We start from the raw sequence: 27,937 nt of genomic DNA on the forward strand, positions 1-27,937 counted from the left end.
AGGACATAAAAAACCTGCAAAGGGACATAGACAGGCTAAGTAAGTGGGCAGAGATTTGGCAGATGGAATACAATACTGGAAAGTGTGAGGTTATGCACTTTGGCAGGAAAAATCATAGAGCAAGTTATTATCTTAATGGCAAGAAACTGGAAAGTACTGTAGTACAAAGGGATCTGGGGGTCCTGGTGCACGAAACTCAAAAAGTTAGTATGCAGGTGCAGCAAGTGATCAAGAAGGCCAATGGAATGTTGGCTTTTATTGCTAGGAGGATAGAATATAAAAACAGGGAGGTATTGCTGCAGTTGTACAAGGTATTGGTGAGACCGCACCTGGAATACTGCATACAGTTTTGGTGTCCATACTTAAGAAAAGACATACTTGCTCTCGAGTCAGTACAAAGAAGGTTCACTCGGTTAATCCCGGGGATGAGGGGGTGGTCATATGAGGAGAGGTCGAGTAGATTGGGACTCTACTCATTGGAGTTCAGAAGAATGAGAGGCGATCTTATTGAAACATATAAGATTGTGAAGGGGCTTGATCGGGTGGATGCGGTGAGGATGTTCCCAATGATGGGTGAAACTAGAACTAGGGGGCATAATCTTAGAATAAGGGGCTGCTCTTTCAAAACTGAGATAAGGAGAAACTTCTTCACTCAGAGGGTGGTAGGTTTGTGGAATTTGCTGCTCCAGAAAGCTGTGGAAGCTACATCATTACATAAATTTAAAACAGAAATAGATAGCTTCCTAGAAGTAAAGGGAATTAAGGGTTACGGGTAGTGGGCAGGAAATTGGACATGAGTCTAGGTTCGGAATGGTCATGGCCCTGTGGGTAGTGGAGTGGGCCCAGGGGCCGTGTAGCCTGGTTCTGCTCCTACTTCTTGTGTTCTAATTCTGTGTTAGATTTCAGGAGATGGTTTTATTCCTGTTCCTGGCTGGGTGGAGATCGCCTTTACAGAAGGTAAGCACTGTAGAAAATATAGGGACAGAGTGATCTCCTGGACGAGTTTCGATCACCTAGATGGGTCGGAGAGGAATTTCCCACATTTTTCCTCCCAAATTGGCCATTGGGTTTTTTATCTGGTTTTTCGCCTCTCCCGGGAGATCACATGGGTTCGGGTGGATGGAGAGGGGTAGAAGATTTGAGGTTAGGATCAGATCAGCCATGATCTTATTGAATGGTGGAGCAGGCTCGAGGGGCCGATTGGCCTACTCCTGCTCCTATTTCTTATGTTCTTATGTTCTTATGACCTGTTTACTACAATAAACCAGCTGGCATTATGTAATTTCTTGCAAGTTAGCTAAAAGTCCAGCAACAAGTTATTCATCAGCAGGTTAGCCACTCTGCGTAATAGGTGCATAATATTAAATATTATTTCTGCATAAAGCTCGTGTTCATATTGGTATCATATCCCAGAATACACTATGAAAAGATAGCATTTTGCAGGCAAGAAAGCACAGAGAATCAAATGGTGGAGCAATTCACAATGACCAACACAGAAATGATAAACACAAATAAGAGTAAAATTTACTGTGCAAGGGTGAATATTTTTACTTTGTGACAAAGCAAAGAACAAGGTGAATACCAAAATCTGAATTGTCACTTAAATGTTGGCAGCAAGTCTAGAAGTAGTTTTAATTATTCAGTCATGCCTAACCAAGTGAAAGTGACATAAAAACAGAAAATGCTGGAAATGCATAGCAGGTCTATAAGTAATCGTAAATGAGAAAAAAATAGGTTCCACACCAAAACATGAACTTGTCTTTTCTCTTTACAGATGCTGACAGAACGGCTGTGTATGTGCAGCATTTCAGATTTTTATTTCAGATTTCCAGTACTTGTAATTTTTATTCTTTTTATCTATACAATTGGAAGTGACAATTGTCCATATGAGAATACATTGAAGAATAAAAGGTTTTTAGTGTTAAGAATTCATATCCATATGCTGGAGCATCCTTCACATGCAATAACCATGATTACAAATGGTTAGCTGGAACAATTCATTTGGTGGAGCTTTTCAAGAATCAACAATTATTTAAACAAATGTAATTAACAAACATCAACAGGTTATATCTATAATACATTAAAAATCTTATGTCTGCAAACACTTCCTGTCTACAAAACCTTATTTCTTGATTTCATGTTTTTGTCACAGCTATGTGAAGACTTTTTTATGATAAATTCCTACGAGAACATTTATATTAGAGACTGCCTATGTAAACCTGTGATGCTGTAATTGCACCTTCCTGCCAGTAGTGGCAGGGTGGTACCTTTGTTTTGTGTCTTGCAGCTCTACAGCCTGTATTGCAGAGAAACTCCTATGCTTCAGCCAACTCAACTTCTCTGCTTCCCAAATTGCTGTAAGTTTTTCTGATTTAACTATAAATATCAAAGTATTAGATAAAAATTAAGATAAGACGTTAAAATGGGGATTGAATTATGTCACGAATTGAATTACTGGTCCGATTATCCCCACCCTTAAACTCTACTCTACCGGAAAACTACACTTAGGATTGATTTACCATGTGCAATGCCATAGGAGAGCGACTAATATTCATGAAAAGCTACCCTTGCTCAAGCAGATTAATCATTTATAAATATTATATTAACTGGACATGTTTCTTCCTCCTGTGCATATACTGTAGTATAATTTCTCGGTCCTTTCCTATGCACTACAGAATATCTTGACTAATTCTTCACCATTCTGTGTGCAGAAATGTTAAAGTTTCAAGTCTAATAACACTGTCATGACAGACACCGGCAGATCCTCACTTCTATGAGACTCACAGCAAGATTCTGCTCTTTCATGCAACGCACTCTGGGAAACACGAATGAGTGTCCGATTGGCTTTATTTCTTCAATCAGTTTGTTCTGGTTATGTACTGAAGTTAATAAAAGCTGTGAACTTAAGTCCAGCATCAACATGGAGCTCTGCCCAATTGTGGGTTTGCACAATGTAAGTACTGTTACACTGCTAAAATTCGAAAGACACCACTTCTGTATAAAAGAGATTGCCTCACTAGTATCAGGGAGCTCCAGGTGTTATTACACTCCTGTGAAGTATTGTCAAATGCCACTGTAGCTGTGGTGCTTTTGGTTTCCAAAGCTTTCAAACCTGTGAAACCCACTGGTATCTCCTTCCTCCACTGAAAACACCTGTGTTTCCTTCTCTGACTCATCAGAAGCGCTGTCATGTTTTATTCCGTGCAATGGATCCTGAGATATTTAATAGACATTTTGAACAGAAGTGCCCCCTTCAGTTGAAATTTCCACAAATTCCATTAATCTGATGTGTATGCAATTGATTCTGAACCGAGCACCAATATCAGCACATTTATGTAGCCCAGAGTGTACTGCATGAAAGAGCAGAATCTTGGTGTGATAATGAGTCACACAGAAGTGAGGACAGCCACATCTATTCACATTTTAAAACAGAGTGTTACTAATTTTACCACTTGAGTACTGAAAGTCCATTAGAGTTTTGAAAATAGTCATGATTTATACTTAGCATTTAGAAACTGATTTTCTGATCATTTAAAACGTTGAATAAAACGATGCATGATTTGAGAAAAATATGGAATCACAAAATAGGTCATCATACACAATGTTCAATGACTTAAAAAATAGAATTTGCTACAGTAATGCCACTGTAGTCATCCAAAGATTATAACACAATGTTGATATACCTATCAATTAAGTTCATGAAAAGCGACGAGTTAAGTTAGTAACTATAGGTTTTTATTGGCTAAATAACAGAGCCCAGCCTCGTGGGTGATCGGATCCAACAAGGAGGAATACCAGCCAGTCGACCACCTTTATACCTGGGCAAGCAGGCGGAGCCATGGGCGGAGTCAGCTGTGGTCAGCCCAGGTATAACAGCGTGGCAAGAGGTAACCTTGTGTAGTGATACAACAGTGTAGTGATAACCATAGTGTAACGATATAAACAGTGATAACCATAGTGTAACGATAGTGAACGATAAAAGTGGTTTACCACATTCACCCCTTGTTTAAATTTGAGTCCGGCGGGGTGAAGTGTACTACCAGTTCGGGTATGTCAGTCTATCCGGAGGCCTCGTAAGCCTTTCTGATCGGCGCAGCAGCGGCGGCGGAGGTGTAGTATTCGAAGTTAAGGCTGGTGTCTGCATGGTCGGCGAAGGCTCATGGGGTTCCGGCATGCCATCTACCGGGGCTGGATTTGGGGGAGTGGTGGGGGGTAACGGTGGTGTCTCAGGGGTGCCCGAGGGTGCGAGGTCTCGTAAGGAGACTGTGTCCTCCCGCCCATCTGGGTATGCCACATAGGCGTACTGGGGGTTGGCGTGCAGGAGGTCCACCCTCTCGACCAGGGGGTCCATTTTATGGGCCCTCACGTGCTTCCGCAGCAAGACGGGCCCCGGAGAAGTCAGCCATGTTGGTAGCGAGGTTCCCGTAGTCGACTTCCTGGGGAAAACAAACATTCGTTCATGGGGGGTGGCGTTAATGGCAGTGCAAAGCAGTGACTGGATGGAATGCAGCGCTGCCGGGAGGACTTCCTGCCAGCGAGAGGTTGGGAGGCCCTTAGACTTTAAGGCTAAGAGAACGGCCTTCCAGACTGTCGCGTTCTCTCTTTCCACCTGGCCGTTCCCTCGGGGGTTGTAGCTGGTGGTCCTGCTTGCAGCAATACCTCTCGCTAGTAGGAACTGGCGAAGTTCCTCGCTCATGAAGGATGAGCCTCGGTCGCTATGTATATAGTTCGGGAACCCGAACAAGGCGAAGAGGTCGTTCAGGCATTTGATGACCGTGGTACTGGTCATGTCTGGGCAGGGGAAGGCAAAGGGGAAACGGGAGTACTCGTCAATAATGTTGAGGAAGTACACATTACGGTCAGAGGACGGGAGGGGCCCCTTAAAATCGATGCTTAAGCGCTCGAAGGGGCGGGTGGCCTTGATCAGGCTTGCTCTGTCCGGCCTATAGAAATGCGGTTTGCATTCGGCACAGGTTTGGCAGTTCCTGATCATGGTCCTGACCTCCTCGATGGAGTAGGGCAGGTTGCGGGCCTTAATGAAGTGGTAAAGTCTGGTGATCCCGGGGTGGCAGAGGTCGTTGTGGAGGGTCTGCAGTCTATCAATTTGCACGTTGGCGCATGTACTTCGTGATAGAGCATCTGGGGGTTCGTTCAGTTTACCAGGCCGGTACAAGATATCGTAATCGTAGGTGGAGAGCTCAATTCTCCACCTCAAGATCTTGTCGTTCTTGATTTTGCCCCTCAGCTTGTTATTAAACATAAAAGCGACCGAATGCTGGTCGTTGAGGAGGGTAAATCGTTTGCCTGCCAGGTAATGCCTCCAGCGTTGTACTGCCTCCACGATCGCCTGGGCCTCATTTCTCGACAGAAGAGTGTCGGATCTCAGGGCCCTGGAGGGTCCTTGAGAAGAAGGCCACAGGTCTCCCCGCCTGGTTAAGGGTTGCAGCTAGGGTGAAGTCGGATGCATCGCTCTCCACGTGGAAAGGGATAGACTCATCCACCGCGTGCATTGTGGCCTTAGCAATGTCTCCCTTTATGAGGGAGAAGGCTGCGCATGCTTCTGCTGTCAGGGGGAAGGAGGTGGACTTCATGAGGGGTCTGGCTTTGTCCGCATAATTGGGCACCCATTGGGCATAGTAAGCGAAGAGCCCCAGGGTTCTCTTCAGCGCCTTTGGACAGTGGGGGAGGGGAAGCTCCATGAGGGGGCGCATTCTTTCGGGGTCGGGGCCGATGACTCCGTTCTCTACTACGCAGCCGAGGATGGCAAGGTGCGAGGTGTTAAACACACATTTCTCCTTATTGTAGGTGAGGTTCAGCCGTTGGGCCGTACGGAGGAATTTCTCCAGATTAACATCATGGTCCTGCCGGTCGCGGCTGCAGATGGTGACGTTATCTAGATAAGGGAACGTGGCATGCAGCCCGTTCTGGTCAACCATCCGGTCCATCTCCCTTTGGAAGACCGAAACCCCGTTGGTGACGCCGAAGGGAACCCTAAGGAAGTGGTAGAGGCGGCCATTCGCCTCGAAGGCGGTATACTGGCGGTCCTCAGGGCGGATAGGGAGTTGGTGATAGGCCGACTTAAGGTCGATGTTAGAGAATACCCGGTACTGTGCAATCTGATTGACCATATCAGATATGCGGGGAAGGGGGTATGCGTCCAGCTGGGTGTACCGGTTTATGGTTTGGCTGTAGTCGATGACCAAGCGGTGTTTATCGTCGGTCTTAACGACTACGACCTGGGCACGCCAGGGGCTGTTGCTTCCCTCGATGATGCCCTCCTTCAGGAGTCGCTGCACCTCGGAGCTAATAAAAGCTCTGTCCCCGGCGCTGTACCGCCTGCTCTTGGTAGCGACGGGTTTACAGTCGCGGGTGAGGTTAGCGAACAGGGAGGGGGGCGGGACTTTGAGGGTGGAGAGGCCGCAGGTGGTACGCGGTGGGCGGTTTAGGAATTGCTGGTTGTAGACTGTGATGGGGGGGGACGGATCCACCGTATGCCAAGGTGACACTTTGGAGGTGGCATTGGAAATCCAGCCCTAGTAGGACGGCAGCGCAGAGCTGGGGCAGGACGAGAAGTTTAAAATTTTTATACTCCGTGCCCCTAACCGACAGGGTCACAACACAGTAGCCGCTGATGTCTGTTGAATGGGACCTCGATGCCATCGAGATCCGATTGCGCGTTGGCCGGACAGTGAGGGAGTAGCGGCTCACCGTGTCTGGATGGATGAAACTCTCCGTGCTTCCGCTGTCGAACAGGCAGGTCGTGGCGTGGCCGTTTACTTTGATGTCCATCATGGACTTGGACAGGTGATGCGGGCGAGCTTGGTCAAGTGTGACGGAGGCTAGTGTATGGCTGAGCGAGCTGCTGTAGTCTGCGGGTGAGGCGGTGGTCGGGTCTGGAGACAAGGTGGCAGTCGAGTGTGGTGAACAAAATGGCGGCGCCCACGATGTTGAACAAAATGGTGGAGAAGATGGCCGCCCCCACAACTCACATGAGGCACTGCCGGCGTCGGTGGCCTTGATCAAAGATGGCCACCCCCACGACTCACATGAGGTGATGCTGGCATCTGTGGCCTTGATGAAAGATGGCCGCCCCACAACTCGCATGAGGCACTGCTGGCGTCTGTGGCTTTCCCCCTGCAGGCCTTCGCGAAGTGGCCTTTCTTGTGGCAGTCGGAGCAGGTCGCGTTTCTTGCAGGGCAGTGCGCCCTCGGGTGTTTCGCCTGGCCACAGAAGAAGCAGCCGGCGGCCCGATCGCGGGGCTCCGATGTCGCAGCCGGTACCGGGGGTGGCGGTCCCGATCGGTTCCGGGACACCGACGCTGTGGTAGGCCCCAGGGGCGGCGGTGCGAGGGGTATTGCGGCCGGAGTCGGGCCCGAGTCCCAGGGTCGCGCAGCACAGTACCTGGAGTACGCCTCGAGGTCCCGATGGGCCACTTCCAAGGAGCGAGCGAGGATAGCAGCTGTTTTCAGGTCGAGGTCCTTTGATTCCAGCAGTCTTTGCTGTGAGTAGTCTGACCGAAGGCCTTTCACGAAGGCATCGCGGATATTTCCATCAGTATGTTCTACAGCTGTTACGGCTTTAAAGTCACAGTCCCTGCCGAGTATTTGTAGCGCCCGTAAGAAATCATCAACCGACTCTCCTGGCTGTTGCGAGTGGGATCTTAGGAGATGCCTGGCGTACATTGAGTTTACAGGGCTCCGGTACTGCTCTTTTAGCAGGTTGAGGGCGTCCTCGTATGTAGCAATGTCCCGGATGAGTGCAAATACTTTAGGGCTCACCTGGGCGGTCAGAACTCTTAGTTTGGATACCGGAGGCACGCCGGATTCTCCCAGGTAGGCTTCGAAGCAGCTCAGCCAGTGTTCGAAGTCGAGGGCTGAATTCGCAGCCTGTGGGTTTAGATCCAGGTACGGCGGTCGGAGGGCTCGCAGCCAGGCCGGCTGCTGGGGCTGTTGTAGCTGGCCGTTTGGCTGGGGCTGTTCATTTGGCTGGTCGTTTGGCTGGTCGTTTGGCTGCTCCGGTACAGACATTTCAAAATTTAGCCAATAAAATTGATATACCTATCAATTCAGTTCATGAAAAGCGACGAGTTAAGTTAGTAACTATAGGTTTTTATTGGCTAAATAACAGAGCCCACCCTCGTGGGTGATCGGATCCAGCAAGGAGGAATACCAGCCAGTCGACCACCTTTATACCTGGGCAAGCAGGCGGAACCATGGGCGGAGTCAGCTGTGGTCAGCCCAGGTATAACAGCGTGGCAAGAGGTGACCTTGTGTAGTGATACAACAGTGTAAACAGTGATAACCATAGTGTAACGATATAAACAGTGATAACCATAGTGTAACGATAGTGAACGATAAAAGTGGTTTACCACAAATGTATAGAACAACGCAAGGCTATTTAGCCTATTAAGCCTATTGTTTTCACAGACCATATGTGAAAAATAGTGAGTTTTGGTCACATTTCTAATGATAATGATAATTATAAAGCCTACACACTTTAATATCTTTGCAGAGGTTTGGCAGTCACTTTAAACATGAGATACAGTTAGCTGCTTCCTTAAGCTGCAGAGAATATAAATTATCTGTTATGTAAAAGGTCACGTCAAAGATATTGGGGTTGAAAACTCACGATCCCACTTTGCTGCCACAACTGCGACGGAACAAGAATTACACTCCACTGGCAGGCTTAGAGCCTGATCCTATCTGACATCAGGCAACTATAATAATGCAGTTGGGTACCTGTGTCATTATGGACACATCTTGGGTGCCAGCTAGAAGGGGGGGGGGGAAGTGCAAAATATGGCACTTGATAGCCACTTAACGAGAAGCCAGTGCAACCTATTCAAATGACAAAAATTGAGGAAATCGGCCCATTTATAAGAGAATGGATTTCATTGTGACTGCCTGCAATCTTCTGGGATGATCCAGTCCCTACTCGAATTCTTGCCCCACCAATCCTCTCCCACCCCAATTCCTGGAACTCTGAGGAAATTATTCTTATTCTCAAGAAGCATTTCCTGATGCCTATTGTAGTGTATGTACCTTTAAGGGGAGAACTACTTTTTACAGCTCCTGTATGCTGTAGTACCGGCAGTGACCACACCTGTATATAAACCCTGCGTAGGGATCTGTACGTTTAGTTTTAGAGTAACCCTCATCCAGTAAATACCTGTTGATTGTTCCCTGCAGTCTCGTGTCTAGTTATTGAAGGACCCACAACATCAAAATATACGGATCTAACATTGGCGACGAGGCAGGTTTGAACCTACCTGCAACTCTGCATTACCTCCCAGGGATTCGCTCCTGGAGAACAGTGGAAGAAAGTTGAGGCCAGAAGCATGGGCGTCGACCACGAGCAATCGCCCAGTCTTCCAGCAGAGATTTGAGCATCGCAGGGGAGGCTGTTGAGAGCTGGGCTTGGTTCTCCAGTCACGGTGGTCCAGCGAAACGGGCTGGCAACAGGTACGGCGCAGATCCTTCCCGGACAGCGGCGGCTAGAGCCGACCGATGGCACAGAAAAGGCCGAGCAGCGTCAATGGGAGAAGAGAGAGGGTAGAGCGCACAGGACGCAGCCGGTGTTCAGGACCGAACGGCGTCAACGGGAGAAGAGGGTAGAGCGCACAGGGCGCAGCCGGTGTTCAGGACCGAACAGCGTCGACGGGAGAAGAGAGAGAGGTGCGAAGAAAAACGCACAGAGCGCAGCCGGTGTTCAAGGGATGAGCAGCGTCAGCGGGGAAGAAAGGGAAACGCGCAGAGCGCAGCCGGTGTTCAAGGGCCGAGCAGCCACAGCGGAGAAGAAGGGAGAGCACGGGAAATGCCATTTTGAGCCGCAGCGGAGAAGAAGGGAGAGTGCGGGAAAACGCCATTTTGAGCCGCAGCGGAGAAGAAGGGAGAGCGCGGGAAAACGCCATTTTGAGCCGCAAGAAGAAGGGAAAGCGCCGGAAAACGCCATTTTGAGCCAGTCTAATCACACCCAGGGATGCCGAAGAGTGGCAATATCACAGCGTTCGACAATGAAGTCAAAGATTGGACGACATATGTCGAACGCATAGAAGTGTACTGCAAGGCGAATGAAGTGCCAGATGAGAGGAAAGCGCTGGTATTGTTGAATTCCATGGGTGCAAAAACGTATGGCTTACTGCAAAACCTAGTAACCCCAGAGAAGCCAGTGGACAAGGATTTTGGAAACATAGTGTCAATCCTACAGAACCACTTAAACCCCACACCGCTGCTGATAGCAGAAAGATTTAAGTTTCACAAAAGGAACCAGCATAAAGATGAAAGTAATGCTGAGTATTTAACGGAACTGCGCAAGCTATCGAAACACTGCCAGTTTGGAACGGGACTAGCAGATACTTTAAGGGACAAGTTTGTGTGTGGGCTTCAAAGTGAAGGAACCCAGAAACGGCTTCTATCAGAAAAGGATCTTACGCTGGACAAGGCTTTCAGCATGGCAGTATCACACGAAGCAGCCGCACGGGGCGCTGCAGAGATACAACGGAGACCGCAAGAATATGGCAGAAATGAAATGTCATACGGAACAGTGAAGTGCTATCGCTGCGGCAGAACAACACACGACCATAATGATTGCTGGTTTAAGGACAAAGTGTGCAGACAGTGTGGAAAAGTAGGACACATAGCAAGAGTCTGCAGGTCGGGAAAGAAAACCAGCAGCAAGAAATCTCCACAGGAGAAGTACAAGAAGGTACATAAGGTGACGGAGAGTAGTTCAGACGAACAGAAAAGTGATACAGACTCCGGAAGCAAGGAGCTGGGTTGTCTGAAACTACATAAGGTGATCCAAACGGAGGATCACCAAACTATCTGGGTCATGCTCAAGATAGCTGGAGTCCAAGTGAATATGGAATTAGACACAGGATCAGCCCTAACAGTCATAAACCGAAGGGACTACAAGCGGCTATTCTCACATATACCCTTGAGAGATACAGAGATTGTCTTGAAGACGTACACGGGGAAAAAAGTCTACCCCAAAGGAAAAATAAGGGTGAACGTTGTATATAACGGTAAGGAAACACCAAAAATGGACCTATATGTATTGCCCGATGGAGGACCACCACTACTAGGACGTGAATGGATCCGGAAGATACAGCTAGATTGGCATTCCATACAAGCACTGACTGTAGATGCCAAAAAGGATGACGATGCCACACCTGGACGACTGTCAAAAATGCTAACTGATGCACAAGAAGTGTTCCAGGAGGGACTTGGAACACTGAAAGGCATAACAGCGACGATCAAAATAGAGGAAAATGCAAGCCCAAAGTTTTTTAAGGCCAGACCGGTGCCTTATGCGATCCACCCAGCCGTCGAAGCAGAGCTGGAAGGTTTGGAACATTCAGGAGTACTATCCAAAGTGGACTGGAGCGAGTGGGCCACACCCATCATTCCTGTAATGAAGAGGTCATTGAGTAATACGCCTGGGGAACCAAAGAAAGTTCGCATCTGTGGGGACTTTAAGGTGACAGTGAACCCAGTCCTTCACACAGTACAATATCCGCTTCCGCGGATTGAATATATTTTCGCCTCGCTATCTGGAGGGAAACGCTTCACTAAGATTGATCTGGCCCAGGCGTACCTGCAAATGGAGGTAGAGGAAGCCTCGAAACAGTACCTCACGATCAACACTCATAAAGATCTCTACCAATAAAACCGGCTGGTGTTCGGGGTAGCATCTGCTCTGGCTATTTGGCAAAGGGCAATGGATCGAGTCCTGCAAGGGATTCCAGGGACCCAGTGTTATTTGGACGACATCCTGGTCACGGGCGAAAATGACAGTGCTCACCTTGCCAACCTGGAGCAGGTGCTCACTAGATTGAAGGAATATGGGCTCCGAGCAAATCGCCACAAATGCGAGTTTTTCCAGAAGCAGATCTCGTATTGTGGCCACGTTATTGATGAAGAGGGGTTATATAAGTCCCCTGAAAAGATTGAGGCAGTAGTCAAGGCTCCAGCACCGGAAAATATGTCACAACTGAGGTCGTTCCTCAGGCTGGTGAACTACTACCATAAGTTTTTGCCGAATTTGTCGACAGTACTACACCCACTGAACACCCTACTGCAAACGGGGGTACCATGGAAGTGGAATGACGAATGTAAACGAGTTTTCCAGAAGTGCAAAGAATTGATCACATCAAAAGAGGTGTTGGCTCATTTCAACCCAGCACTACCAATTTGGTTGGCGTGTGATGCATCACCCTATGGCATTGGAGGGGTGCTGTCGCACAAGTTCCCGGACGACTCGGAGAGGCCGTTAGCCTTTGCGTCTCGGTCACTAACCTCAGCCGAGCGTACCTACGCCCAGATTGACAGGGCGACCCTCAGCCTAGTGTGGGGAGTGAAAAAGTTCAACCACTATCTGCACGGGCAGAAGTTCACCTTGCTGACGGACCACCAATCACTTGTCTCCATCTTTAATCCTAAGAAGGGCGTGCCGGTGATGACTGCGCAACGGCTACAAAGATGGTCCCTTTTTCTAGGGGCGCACCAATATGAAATCGAGTATAAGGGCACGAAACAGCATGGAAACGCTGATGGGCTATCACGCCTGCCACTGCCTACTGCGGAAGAAGCACCAGCAGTGGACCCTGTCGAAATATTTAATTCGACTATAATTGAACGCTTGCCAGTAACTAACGCTGATATAGAGAAGGAGACCCGAAATGACCCGACACTGTCTCGGGTATATGACTTGACGGTGAAGAGATGGCCAACACATGGCGACTCACTGTTGCCAGCATTCTCATCCAGAAGAGAACAGCTGTCAGTATGCCAGGGGACATTGATGTGTGGATCCCGAGTGGTAATTCCACCCAAGTTAAGGGAGAGAGTGCTCAATGAGCTTCACGAAGGCCATCTGGGAGGGGTGAAAATGAAAAGCCTTGCTAGGGCTTATGTGTGGTGGCCGGGGATCGATCAGCAAATCGAGGACCTGACAAAGAGCTGCTCAGGATGCCAGAAGGTCCAAAATGCACCACCACATGCCCCTCTACACCCATGGGAGTGGCCCTCATCTCCATGGCAACGGGTGCATATTGATTTTGCTGGTCCATTCATGGACTCAATGTTTCTAGTAGCCGTGGATGCGCACTCGAAATGGCCTGAGGTGATCAAAATGTCGTCCACCACCACGGAGAAAACTATTGCAGTCCTACGAACCATATTTGCCAGGAACGGCTTGCCAGAGCAGATTTGCTCTGATAACGGACCACAGTTTGTGTCCGAAGAGTTTTGAAGATTCATGAAAAGGAATGGGGTAAGGCATTACACATCCGCCCCGTATCATCCAGCCACAAATAGATTGGCTGAGAGGTTCGTACAAACCTTTAAGAAAGCAGTAAGGGCCATGTGCGATGACGACATTCCACTGCAGCATAAGGTGGACAATTTCCTGTTAGCCTACAGAAATGCGACACATGCAGTCAACAACCAGACCCCGGCTATGATGTTCTTTAACCGAAGGTTGAGATCTCGTCTGGATTTACTCAGACCAAATGTACAAAGAGATGTTGAGAATAAGCAATTCCAGCACATCAATGAGAAGCCGACAAGGAGCTTCAATGTAGGGCAACCAGTCTTGGCCCGCGACTACCGAACAGAGAAATGACAACCAGGAACGATATGCACACGGCAGGGGCCACTAATGTACACAGTGGATGTTGGGGAGAACATTGTGAGACGCCATGTCGACCAGATCCTAGAGTCACAGGAACGAGTCAACCCCATGTCTCGCGTACCTGGTGATGAACCCGACATACAGGTAGCATCTACCTCAGAAACAGTAGCATCGAAAGCTGATGAACCAACTGACGACAGGGGGCCTCCGCACCAAGAGCAAGACACTCAGGAAAGGTGCTATCCAGAAAGGATCAGGAAGCCGCCCCAAAGACTGAATTTATAAATGGACTATTTTCAGTTAATGTGTATGTTAAAAGTGTTAATTGTTAAATGAATGTTATGGTACTGTTAATCTAATAGGGGAGGAATTGTAGTGTATGTACCTTTAAGGGGAGAACTACTTTTTACAGTTCCTGTATACTGTAGTACCGGCAGTGACCACACCTGTATATAAACCCTGCGTAGGGATCTGTACGTTTAGTTTTAGAGTAACCCTCATCCAGTAAATACCTGTTGATTGTTCCCTGCAGTCTCGTGTCTAGTTATTGAAGGACCCACAACATCAAAATATACGGATCTAACACCTATCTCCTTAAGTGTTGTTCTATTCAATTTGGTCAGGTTGATAACTGTGTTGACAGACCATACTATGTGGCAGCTCTATTTGTGTGGGCAAGAATTGGTTTGAATCCTGTGAATATTCGACCACATGAGCGATACATTTTTAATGTTCTTAGTTTCAATGTACTTCAAAGGATTTTAAATGGTTATTTTTCTATACAATCTCTGAGGCTGGCATTCTCCCAGTCAGCAGCAATTCTGAAACCAACTGTGATTGAACATCCAAAGACTCTGTGATAGTGAACAGCCATGTAAGACAAAAAAAACCATGTTTACCGGTCCAGCTTTAAGTTGTTTTAGTATTCCAGGGAGCATAGTAAAGTTTGCATTTACTGTAAATCTACTGTTTGCATTTAGGACCGTCCATAATTCTGGTGACAGGTTTTTTATCTATGTTCTGATAATATTTATTCTTCCACCTTTCAAAAGTTGAGGATTCCATGCGGCAGCATGATTTTCCCATAAGTCAAAGTACAGTGACAAGGGTTTTCTGTTCCATCTATGGGCTCATTACATTTGCTGAGGTATTGGGCAAGTAAAGGTACACCCTGAGCCAAAGAAAGAGGCTGCTTGCTATCAGGGTGGTCTGCGATGCTTCCAAAACATGGTGTACAATCTACCCTTTGCGTACTTATTTAATTTCTGGAGAATAAGTTCTGCACAGTTATACCCTGAACCCCAAATGTTATTTAATTAACTCCAGAACCTGTTGTTTTCACAAATAAAATTTGACCTGCCACATTTCAGAGATAACATTACTTCCCCTAGCAGTGCAGGAACCATGTTCCGTAGAGTATTTGATCACATCGGTCTATAAATATCCCCATAATTTCTAATCCCATTCTCAACCAGAGATTTATTCAACTTCTTTTTGAAGAAAGTCAATCAACATGTTGTGAAGTACGATTACTGGGACTCTGCTCCACATATGATTTTTATTTTCTGTGGGGGGGAAAAATAATCACTTATTTCTCGCCTTACTTTAAACTTGTTAACTTTAAGCCATGTGGTCTCTCCTTCCGTATTCACAATGAAATATCTACACCATTTATGCCTGTCAGCACTTTAAAGACTTGGATCATTTGATCATGCTGTATGTGGCAGAGCTGTAACACAAGTGCAACATTAGAGACTTCACAAGGATGGATGGCGTGAGAAATTTAAATGGTACACTGACAAATTGGAATGATCTTCTCTATATGATCAAAGAGTACTTGATGTTGATATGCTCAAAAGTAGTAAAACATCCTATTCCCCAGCAATGACACCTATTATTATTTAAAAATTGGGCACAGTTTAAAATGATAATAACGAAGCCATTTTTTTCTAGAGAATTAATGGGGTAATAATTTATCTGCTGCTGAAACCCTCATCAATGCTTTTGTTACCTCTAGACTCGACTATTCCAATGCTCTCCTGGCCGGCTTCTCATCTTACACCCTCCGTAAACTTGAGCTCATCCAAAACTCTGCTGCCCGTATCCTAACTCACACCACGTCCCATTCATCCATCAGATCTGTGCTCGATGGCCTACACTGGACCCTGGTCCTACAACACCTTGATTTTAAAATTCTCATCCTTATTTTCAAATCCCTGCATGGCCTCGCACCTCCATATCGCTGTAACCTCCGCCAGCCCGACAACCATCTGAGATTTCTGCGCTCTCCCAATTCTGGCCTCCTGTGCATCCCCGATTTTCATCGCTCCACTATTGGCAGCCGTGCCTTCAGCTGCCTCGGCCCTAATCTCTGCAATTCCCTCCCTAAAACTTTCCACCTCTCGCTCCTTCTTTACAACGCTCCTTAAAACCTACCTCTTTCAGCAAGCTTTTGCTCACCTGTCCTAATAGCTCTTTAAGTGGCTTGGTGTCAAACTTTGTTTGATAACGTTCTTGTGAAGAGCTTTGGAACATTTTACTATGTTAAAGGTGCTATATAAATGCAAGTTGTTGTTGCAGTAGTAGATTTCCATCTTTACCACTTTTTCATTAATAATTTGATTAGCATACTGGAGCCTGCTTTCGTTTCTGTCCATTCATTTAAATGGAAGGAAAACCAGGCAGAGTCCATTGCGGCTGTGTAACCCTCCCTGTCTAGTTCTCCTCTCTCAGCTCTGGCCAAGGTGATGCTTAATGCCCAAGTGGTAAAGATGAAATTCTCATACAATGTGTTACTGCTTCTCTTGCGCTTTCCATCTTGAAGTATATAAAAGAAATAAGGACAACAAAATAGTATTTAAACAATCCAGGTTATATTCCTCCAATATCGACTTCGCTGATACTATCTCATACCTATATTTTATTTACACGTTAATTTTAGCCTTGAAATTCTCTCAGCCTCCTGTAACATACAAAAGTCCAGCCTTTTATTTGACTCTGTCAATTGCTTTTCGACTAACTGTGTTGGATGACAATTTATTGCAATATTCTGCAACCTTCTAGCAATCTAAATGCTTTGCTAAATTTTTTTACAGTCATGCTCTCCTGTTCTACTCCCTGTATCTACTATGAATAACTTACTAATGACAATTTTGCCAATTCCCCTCATGGATTGCATTACATTTATCAGTGACTCACACCAACTCTCTTAACTGGAAAGTTCAAGGTAGTTGAAATGATAGTGGGAAAAAAAAGAGTATCAGCTTCCAAGAAAGCTGCTCAAAATATTAACAGCTTTAATACAAAAGTGTGACTCCACGTTGAACTTAGACTTCTGATACTGCACCATCTGAGCATGTGTAAGTTCTTCTTCAACAATCTGATTTCTCAGATTGCATGCAATGAACAGATCTGTAATAATAATCCTGTTGTTTAAAATTCTGTTCATCTTTTATGAAGGGTCCACAATTGTGCAAAATTCACATGCAATTGTGGTTAATGGGACACTTGCTTTTTATTGAAACATTATTTTAAATACATCTCAAGATAATGTTGCCATATTGCTCATACCTTACTTGATTTACATACATACACCAAGTCGGCAGTACCTATGAATATTTGTTTAAAAGTAACAACATACTTCGTGAAGTAGTGGAAAATGCATTCCAACTCTAAGCTCTGTTAGCTACAGAAATGATCTAATTCCTTAGAATCATCGAATGGTTACAGCACGGAAGAAGGCCATTCGGCCCGTTGAGCCCGTGCCGGCTCTCTGCAAGAGCACTTCAGCGAGTCCCACTCCCCGCCCTTTCCCCGTAGCCCTGAAAATTCCTTTCCTTCAGATACTTATCCAACTCCCTTTTGAAAATTGTAATTGAATCTGCCTCCACCACCCTTTCATGCAGTACATTCCAGATCTTAACCACTCACTGCGTAAAAAAGTTTTTTCTTACATCACCTTTGGCACTTTTGCCAATCACCTTAAATCTGTGTCCTCTGGTTCTCGACCCTTCTGCTAATGGGAACAGTTTCCCTCTATCTACTCTGTCCAGACCGTTCATGATTTTGACCACCTCTATCAAATCTCCTCTCAATCTTCTCTGCTCCAAGGAGAACAACCCCAGCTTCTCCAGTCTATCAACGTAACTGAAATCTCTCATTCCTGGAATCATTCTCGTAAATCTTTTCTGCACCCTCTCTAAGGCCTTCACATCCTTCCTAAAATGTGGTGCCCAGAATTGGGGACAGTTGGGGCCGAACCAGTGTTTTATACAGGTTCATCATAATTTCCACACTTTTGTACTCTATACCTCTATTTATGAAGCCAAGATCCTGTAAGTCTTTTAACTGCTTTCTCAACCTGCCCTGCCATCTTCAATGATTTGTGCACACATACCCCCAGGTCTCACTGTTTGTGCACCCCCTTTAAGATTGTACCATTTAGTTTATATGTCGTCTCCTCATTCTTTCTACCAAAATGTATCACTTTACACTTTTCTGCGTTAAATTTCAAGTGCCACGTGTCCGCCCATTTCACCAGCCTATGTCTTCCTGAAGTCTATCACTATCCTCCTCACTGTTCACTATACTTCCAAGTTTTGTGTCATCTGCAAATTTTGAAATTGTGCCCTGTACACCCACATCCAAGTCATTAATATATATCAAGAAAGGCAGTGGTCCTAGAACCGACCCCTGGGGAACACCAGTGTCTACCTTCCTCCAGTCCGAAAAACAACCGTTCACCACTACTCTCTGTTTCCTGTCACTTAGCCAATTCCGTATCCATGCTGCCACTGTCCCTTTTATTCCATGGGCTTCAACTTTGCTGGCAAGCCTATTATGTGGCACTTTGATAAATGCCTTTTGGAAATCCATGTACACCACGTCAACCGTATTACCCTCATCAACCCTCTCAGTTACCTCATCACACAACTAAATCAAGTTCGTTAAACACGATTTGCCTTTAACAAATCCATGCTGGCTTTCCGTAATTAATCCACACTTGTCCAAGTGACTGTTAATTTTGTCCCTGATTATTGTTTCTAAAAGCTTCCCCACCACTGAGGTCAAACTGACTGGCCTGTAGTTGCTGGGTTTATCTTCACACTCTTTTTTGAACAATGACGTAACATTTGCAATTCTTCAGTCCTCTGGCACCATCCCCGTATCTATGGAGGATTGGAATATTATGGCCTGTACCTCTGATTTCCTCGCTCAATTTCCTCAGCATCCTAGGATGCATCCCATCCGCTCCTGGTAATTTATCTACTTTAAGTACAGCCAGCCTTTCTAATACCTCCTCTTTATCAATTTTTATCCTATCAAGTATCTCCACTGTCATGAATCTGATCATTCATGAAGAAATGACTCATGAAATAACACTGGGCAGCCAGCTGGTGGCGCCGTCAAAGGAGTATAAATACTCGGGCGTGGGCCCAGCTTGCCCAGGACATTTTTGTAACCAGGAACTAGTGATGTAACTAGAATCTCATGGTTGTGAAACAGTTGACTAAAGCCTTGTTTTATACTCAACCAAGTGCTTAGTGAGTTTTCTTACGTCATCCTCTACCTCCTCCTTTACTATGTCTATGGCAGCATCCTCTTCCTTGGTGAAGACAGATGCAAAGTACTTGTTTACTACCTCAGCCATACCCTCTGCCTCCAAGCATAGGCCTCCTTTTTGGTCCCTAATCAGCCCCACCCCTCCTCTTACTACCCTTTTACTATTTATATGCCTATAGAAGACTTTTAGATTACCTTTTATGTTGGCTGCCATTCTATTCTCATGCCCTCTTTACCCCTTGATGTAAGAAAAAGAGTCTCACACATCAAGTAACTTTAAAGTAAGCTTTAAGCAACTTATAATCACACTATATACAAGAGAGGTCTTCACCATGCCTCTGGTAGAAGCCCCTTTACAATACTGAGCAGTTCAGTATTTATACCAGTCCAACAGGAAGTGACGTGTGACAGGAAGTGATGTATATACAAAGTTCACAGTTCACAGGAAGTGACACATAACTTCCCGGAAGTTATCATTATTATCACATTCTTCCCTCCTGCAGGATTAGAAGGCTGTGGTCTTCCTTTTGTTCCACAGCCGCCGAACGAGGAAGAGTCGCACCCGTTTGGGTTCCCGTCGTAGAGGGTCGCTGGTCCGCTTACATGCGGTTGGCCATTGGTCAGAGTCTGTATGGCCTGGATTACCCTGTGAAGGGTCGGGGAGATCATGGCTTCGTGTACGAGCCCCAATAGGTTCAAAGTCGGTCTGCCTCTGTTCAGAGGGAGGTGCAGAGCTGGTCTGTGGCGGATCAGTACTTTCGTGCGCGGTACTGGGAGGGTCGCAACTTTGAGTACGGGGTTCTACCGGCACCAAGCTAGTTGGTGTCCGATCAGGATCCTGGAGAGGGGTACCCGATAGGTTCCAAGAGTTTCCTGGTAAAATACCATCACCCGATGTCCCACTAGGTCCTGGTGGGCAGGGAGCCAGATCCCGTAATGATACGGTAGATTCTCGGCCGTCGGGATATCGTATGTTTGCATAGGTGGGGTTGGCATCGGTTAGTTCGACCTCGTCTACGAGAGGGTCATTTTTAGACGTCCGAATGTATCTTCGGAGTAGAACAGGTCCAGGAGTAGTTAGCCATGACGGGAGTGATGTCCCATGAGATGAGCGATGCTGGAATCCAAAGAACCGCTCATGAGGTGTAGTATTTGTGGCTGTAGAAAGAAGGGACTGTATAGAGTGCAATGCATCCGGAAGCACTGCTTCCCATTGCTGGTCTGGTAGGCCCCGAGATCTTAAAGCAAGACGTACGGAATTCCAGATGATACCGTTATACCTCTCTACCTGCCCATTTCCGATGGGATGGTATGGTGTTTTGCTTGTAGCAACTCCCCGTTCCGAGAGGTAGTCCTTGAGTTCCTTTGACATAAAGGATGGACCCCGATCTGAGTGAATATAAGCCGGCATGCCACAGAGAAAAAATACCTGCTCAAGGCAGCAGATTACTGTGGACGCCAGCATATTGGAGCAGGGGAAGGCAAACGGAAAACGTGAATATTCATCAATCATGGTGAGCAAATATGTGTTCCGAGTGGAAGAGGGCACTGGGCCCTTAAAATCGATGCTAAGTCGTTGCATCGGTTGGGTTGCGTGTATGAGCATACCATCTGAGGGGCGGAAGAACTGAGGTTTTAATTCCGCACAAAGCCGGCATTCTGAGCATATTTTCTTTACATCTCCAGTAGAAAAAGGGAGATTCCGTGATCGTACGAAATGTAGCATGCGTGTAACGCCAGGATGACACAATCCATTATGGACATCTATGAGAGTAGAGGACGACATAGCGGAGCAGAATGCCCGTGTGAGGGTGTCCGGGGCCACATTCTCCTTGCCAGGTCGATAGTGAATGGTATAACCAAAAGAGGCCAGTTCCATCCTCCAAAGTTGTATTTTATTATTCTTAATTTTAGTTCGTTTTCGATTATCGAGCATGAAGGCGACTGATCGCTGGTCCGTGATTAATGTAAAGTGCTGGCGAGCTAGAAAATGGTTCCACTTCCGTACTGCCTCTATGATGGCTGTGGCTTCCTTCTCAACCAGAGGATAATGTAGCTCGGCACCTTGTAAGGTCCTGGACATAAATGCTACAGGACGACCTTCCTGATTTAGAGTAGCCGAGATCGCCACCTCCGAGGCATCACATTCGACTATGAAAGGGAGATTCTCATCGATGGAGTGAAGAGCCGCTTTCTCCAACTGTTTTTTGAGAAGGTTAAAGGCTGCAACAGCTGCTGTTTCCAATGGAAATGATCTAGCATGCAGCAAGGGTTGGATTTTGTCTGAAAAATGAGGAATCCATTTAGCGTAGTATGCAAACAGACCGAGAGCCCGACGTAAAGAAGCCGGATTCTTAGGTGACGGGAGCTCTTGGAGCGGGCGAAGTCTTTCTGGGTCTGGCTTAATGATACCATTGCCTACGCAGTAGCCAAGGATGTTGATGGTCGGTTGCGACTCAACAGATTTAGATTCATTCAAGGTTAAGTTACGGTGATGGAGGGCATCCCGAAATTTTTGGAGGTTGGCGTCGTGTTCCTGTTGATCGTGACCTGCAATAGTAATGTTATCAAGATAGGGAAAAGTGTCCCTTAGGTTTTCCTGTTTAACCAGGCCATCCATTGCCCGTTGGAAGACAGCCACTCCATTAGTAACCCCGAATGGGAGGCGACGAAATTGGTACAGCTGTCCATTAGCCTCAAAGGCCGTGTACTGCTTATCTGAGACCTTCAAGGGTACCTGATGATAGGCACTTTTTAAATCGTAAGTTGAGAACACTTTGTATTCGGCCAGTTTATTAACCATATCATCAATGCGTGGCAATGGGTAGGCGTCCAAGTCGGTATATTGATTGATGGTTTGCGAATAATCAATGCATAGTCGTTGTTTGTGAGGTTTTAGAGGGTTCTTGACAATGACGACTTGAGCCCGCCAGGGTGACGAACATGGTTCGATGATATCCTCTGCTAGAAGTCGAGAGATTTCAGCCTCAATAAAAGATTGGTCTTCCTGATTAAAGCGCCGCGATTTCGTTATTATTGGTTTGCATCGAGGCGGAATACTGGCAAATAATGAGGGTTCATCAAGTGAAGCTGCTGATAATGCACAAAACTATTAGAAATAGTAAGACCAGGTTTGGATCCGCCGAACTCAATGGTGAGTTTCTTATGCTGTTTTTGGAAATCCAGCCCTAAGAGGAGATCACTACATAAGTCCTTGAGCACCGAAAGTCGGGTGGAGGGATACATGCGACCATTAAGTGTCATATCAACAACACAAAAGCCGGAGATTCTGGTATTAAGTGATGACTGAGCCATCGCAATTGCCTGGTCCGATGGGAAGACATGTAGTTTCAATTTCGCAACAATCTGTTCTTTAATGAAACTATCAGTACTTCCTGAGTCAATTAAGGCATCTAAGGTATGCCCGTTAATTGAAACTTTTGTAGCTGCATGAAACAGGTTCTGTGGGCAAGCAGCTGTAATTGGTGTGGTTGCACAGAGAGTGGCTGAAACTCTAGGTGTGCTTCTTCGGGAGAGAGCTCGAGAGGAAGCTTGATAGGTCCTAGCCGGAGCATCTTGATAGGCCCTAATTGGGGCAGTTCGGTAGGCCTTAGCTGGATAGGCCCTCGTAGAGGCTCTTGATTGGCAAACTTTTGCAAAGTGTCCCTTTTTATCGCAATGACTGCAGATCGCATTGCGAGCAGGGCAGAATTTCCTCGGGTGAAAAGAATCTCCACAAAAGAAGCATTCCTTCCTAGATTGCCAAGAGGCTGCTAAAGTGGGGTCATCCTCCTCTTCTTCATCAGGATTAAATTCCTCCATGATAGGGTTCACCTGAGGCCACTTGAATCGTCTGGTTGCAGTTACAGCAGCAGATCGAGATCTGGGCAGCTGATAGAGGTCTGCATTTTTCTTTGCCAAATCCAGAGAACAAGCCAGGTCAAAAGCCTTTTGTAGCTCAAGTGTTTTACATTCTAGTAGACGCTGGCGTATAAATGGAGAGGCAATCCCGCAGATGAAAGCATCACGAATCATTTCTTCACGGTGCAGCTCAGCCGAGGCTACCTGAAAGTTACAGTCTACGCTGAGCCTGCGGAGTTCTTGAAGGAATTTGTTAATCGATTCCCCTGGCCCTTGTCGGCTGTGGCCAGTAGATGTCTAGCATAGACCTCATTTGGAGTCTTGGCATACAGTTTTTTAAGTGCCCGAATCGCCTCATTGTAATTATCCCATTCATCAACATATTCAAACACTGTTGGGGTCACATAGTTGATAAGTATCCTCAGTTTAGTAGGAGCATTCGCTTTACATTCATCAAGAAAATTCTCAAAAGTACGGTACCAATGCTTCCATACCCTGCCAGCTGCTGGTGTGTTTGGGTCCAAGTCCAGACGAGTAGGTTTAAGGATGTTTTCCATGATGGGTGGTTCCCTGGATCCTTAACTCCGAGTTTGTCCGAATGTCTAGTATTTGTGAGTGTAAATACTAAGTTGCTTAAATTGATGTAAGAAAAAGAGTCTCACACATCAAGTAACTTTAAAGTAAGCTTTAAGCAACTTATAATCACACTATATACAAGAGAGGTCTTCACCATGCCTCTGGTAGAAGCCCCTTTACAATACTGAGCAGTTCAGTATTTATACCAGTCCAACAGGAAGTGACGTGTGACAGGAAGTGATGTATATACAAAGTTCACAGTTCACAGGAAGTGACACATAACTTCTCGGAAGTTATCATTATTATCACACCCCTCTTATTTTCTTTTTCACTTCTCCTCTGACCTTTCTATATATAGCCCAATTCTCAGATATATTTGCAACCTGACATCTGTCAGACATGCTCTTTTTCTGCTTCATCATATTCTCTATCTCTTTTGTCATCCAGGGAGTCCTGACTTTAGTTGCCCTGCCTTTCCCCCTAGTGGGAATATACCTCAACTGTACCTGAACTATTTCCTCTTTAAAGGCAGCCCATTGTTCCATTACAGTTTTGCCCGCCAATCTTTGATTCCGGTTTACCCGGGCCAGATCCATTCTCATCTCATTGAAATTGGCTTTCCCCCAGTTAAACATTTTTACTCTAGATTGCTCCCTGTCCTTTTCCACAGCTAATCTAAACCTTATGATACTATGACCACTGTTCCCTAAATGTTCACCTACTGACACTTGCTCCACTTGACCTACCTCATTCCCCAGAACCAAATCCAGCAATGCCTCCTCCCTCGCCAGGCCGGAAACATACTGATCAAGAAAGTTCTCCTGAACACACTTCAGAAATTCTTCCTCTTCTCTGCCTGTAACACTATTACGATCCCAGTCTATATTAGGATAGTTGAAGTCCCCCATTATCACTACTCTATAGTTCTTGCACCTCTCTGTAATTTCTCTGCAAATTTGCTCCTCCATATCTTTCCCACTATTTGGTGGTCTATAGAATATACCTAGCAGTGTAATGGCACCTCTATTATTTCTTAACTATAGCCATATAGATTCTGTCCTTGACCCCTCCAGAACATCCTCCCTCTCCAGCACTGTAACATTCTCCTTGACCAATACTGCCACCCCACCTTCTATCTTTCCTTCCCTATCTTTCCTGCACACTTTATAACCAGGAATATTTAGTACTCAATCCTGCCCTTTTTTGAGCCAGGCCTCAGTTACTGCCACAACATCATATTCCCATGTGGCTATTTGTGCCTGCAGCTCACTTACCTTGTTTACTACACTCCGTGTGTTCACATACATACACTGTAAACCCATCTTAGGCCATCCTGTATTCTCGCTTAGTTTGACCCCATCTAATACCTTACTATTTCTTACTTTAGTGCTCTCTTCCTCTCCCAATCCTTTCAGCACTTTATTTCTCCTTTCTAATGTTACATCCTGGTGCCATTCCCCAGCCAAATTAGTTTAAACCCTCCCCAACAGCACTAGCAAACCTCCCCGTGAGAATATTGGTTCCGGCCCTGTTGAGGTGAACCCGTTCGGCCTGTACAGGCCCCACCTGCCCCAGAACCAGTCCCAATGTCCCAGGAATCTAAAGCCCTCCCTCCTGCACCATCCCTCCAGCCACACATTCATCTGCGCTATCCTATTTCTATACTCACTAGCACGTGCCACCGGGAGTAATCCGGAGATTACTACCTTTGAGGTCCTGCTTTTTAATCTCTTTCCTAGCTCACTGAAATCTGCCTGCAGGACCTCATCCCTCTTTCTACCTATATCGTTGATACAGATATGGACCACGACCTCTGGCTGTTCACCCTCCCCCCTCAGAGTGTCCTGCAGCCGCTCAGTGACATCCTTGACCCTGGCACCAGGGAGGCAACATACCATCCTGGAGTCACGTCTGCGGCCGCAGAAACGCCTGTCTGCTCCCCTAACTATCGAATCCCCTACCACTATTGCTTTCCCACTCTTCTTCCTCCCCCCCGTGCAGCTGAGCCACCTGCAGTGCCGTGGACGTCTGTTAAAATAATGAACACAATCTGTTTGTAATGATTCAGGCTAAGTGAACAATTTCAAGCCGCAGAATGCAATTTCATTGTCAGGATTCTTCCGCCAATAGCAATACACAGTGAAATACCAAAAATGGAAAAGATTGAAAAGTGGAAATTGTCTCATATTGCCATCGGAATTTTAATCCGCTGCTGGAGAAAGATGAGACCCATGTAATATAGTAAATGATACAAAATATATTTCAGTTAATTGTTTAGCATAAAAATAGTAAAATATAAAAAAGTCATGTGGTCAATGAACTGGAATTTGCATCTGCAGAAATTCTATGTCGCTTTTTCCCACATCACTTGTGAAATCACCTAATTCAGTCTCAGCAGCTGATTGTTTGTCACTGTCTGCCTTGAGCCCCTCAACAGCAAAGCAAAGAAATGGAAAATGGTCAAAGGAAAAATGGTAGATCATTACTCCACTTCTACCTATTGTACCGAATAACTGCGTGTTTCAAAGTAGTACCACTCAGGGTTGAGGTAACGTCAATAAATCTGACCTGGGGGTGGGTGGGGGGGGGGGGGGCAGGCGGCGGGGATTGCTGACTTGTAGCCAACTATGTACAATGTGTAGAATAGGACTACTTATTTAAACAATAATTAAATCAGTGATAGCATCATCTTAACTCATTTCCTTCATTTTCAATTATGACCACTTGCACTATAAAGATACATATCCATCGAACTAATCGTGACCAGTTATTCACTTTCTTATGCACTGCTTGTATGTACCAACACTCAGAAGCCACAATTCTATGAACTTACCTATCATAGTCACCATTGCAGAGGGCTCGCACTGGAATGCAGAACTGCTGCCACACAGGATTCAGGGTATTTTTCACCACTTCTGTTTTATGGCAAATTGTGAAGCTGAAAGCAGAAATAAATAAATTATGAATTCTAAATTGTTATCTATATATATATATGTTCAGGATACTGAAGAGCAACAGCAGCAATTATGAAGATTTCTTCTCCAGAGCTTTGCAAGGTTGCCAAGATTGTGGTTACAGGAGCAGGAAAGCCTTACAGTATATGTTCAGGAAAAAAGTATTTTCCTGGATTATAAGACATAGTTTAAATGTAATCACCTATTTTCATCCTAATGAAAGATCAGGCTTCATCTTGCATTAAAGTTGCACCACCGATATAGGTTACAGAGAGTGGGGTTGGCTTGTCTTACCATTGTTTGAAAGAAATGTTCAAATCAAGATTTCCAGTTCACAATTTGTTGAATGGCATCTCTATATTTCCATATTCTTATCAACAGAAGCTCTGACTTTTAAGCCAGGACTCAGTCATGCTAACAATCTGCTTGTGTAACATGGCCACAGACTTCAGGGCCATTCTTATCTTTTTACCAGTGCAGTACTGAGGGGGGTGCTGCACAGTCAGAAGTGCCATATGAAAAAGGTAGAGATTCTATTTGCCAGTTCGCATGGTTCAGGTGGGTGTTAAAGATCGCACAGCACTCATCAAAGAAGAGTTCTCCCAGGGTTCTGCCCAACAGTCTAAGTCAACTGGAGTATTGTGTCCAATTCTGGGCACCGCACTTTAGGGAGGATGTGAAGGTCTCAGAGAGGGCGCAGAAAAACTTTACAAGAATAGTTCCAGGCATGAGGGACTTCAGTTATGTGGATAGACTGGAGAAGCTGGGGTTGTTCTCCTTAGAGCAGAGAAGGTTGAGAGGAGATTTGATAGAGGTGTTCAAAATCATGTGGGGTCTTGACAGAGTACATCGAGAGAAACTGTTCCCATTGGCAGAAGGATCGAGAACCAGAGGACACAGATTTAAGGTGATTGGCAGAAGAACCAAAGGCGACATGAGGGAAAACTCTTTTACTGAGCGAGTGGTTAGGATCTGGAATGCACTGCCTGAAAGGGTGGAGGAGGCAGACTTAATCGTGGCTTTCAAAAGGAAATTAGGTAAGTTCCTGAAGGAAAAAAAATTGCAGGGCTGTGGGGAAAAGGCGGGGGAGTGAGACTAGCTGAAGTGCTCTTGCAGAGAGCCGGGACAGGCTTGACGGGCTGAATGGCCTCCTTCTGTGCTGTGACCATGCTATGATTCTATGCTTCCAGATCCATTTTTAGCTGAAAGGAAGATTGGCTAACTATAAAGACCCTGCATGCTCTATTCTGGAATTATTGTTGTACATTCCAGGGTAGATGAGTTTCTTATTTCCATACCACAACTTTAAGAAAGAAACACTTCCTGAAAATCAGTCTGGCAGTTTCCCAAAA

The 27,937-nt window shown here is 45.8% G+C and overlaps 1 protein-coding gene across 2 annotated transcripts in view; it reads right to left on the minus strand.

The window, feature by feature from the left end:
- Positions 1–27,937, minus strand: part of LOC147105205 (copine-8-like) — a 776,136-nt gene that overhangs the window by 305,416 nt on the left and 442,783 nt on the right. For both annotated transcript variants that reach the window (XM_086011336.1, XM_086011335.1), the window contains exon 9: positions 26,465–26,569. In XM_086011336.1, coding sequence (XP_085867462.1) covers positions 26,465–26,569 — 105 coding nt within the window. The remainder of the gene's footprint in view (positions 1–26,464; positions 26,570–27,937) is intronic.

Source organism: Somniosus microcephalus, chromosome 18, assembly GCF_052327205.1.
Source record: "Somniosus microcephalus isolate GS21.2 chromosome 18, FLI_Smic_1.0, whole genome shotgun sequence".
Taxonomy (NCBI): domain Eukaryota; kingdom Metazoa; phylum Chordata; class Chondrichthyes; order Squaliformes; family Somniosidae; genus Somniosus; species Somniosus microcephalus.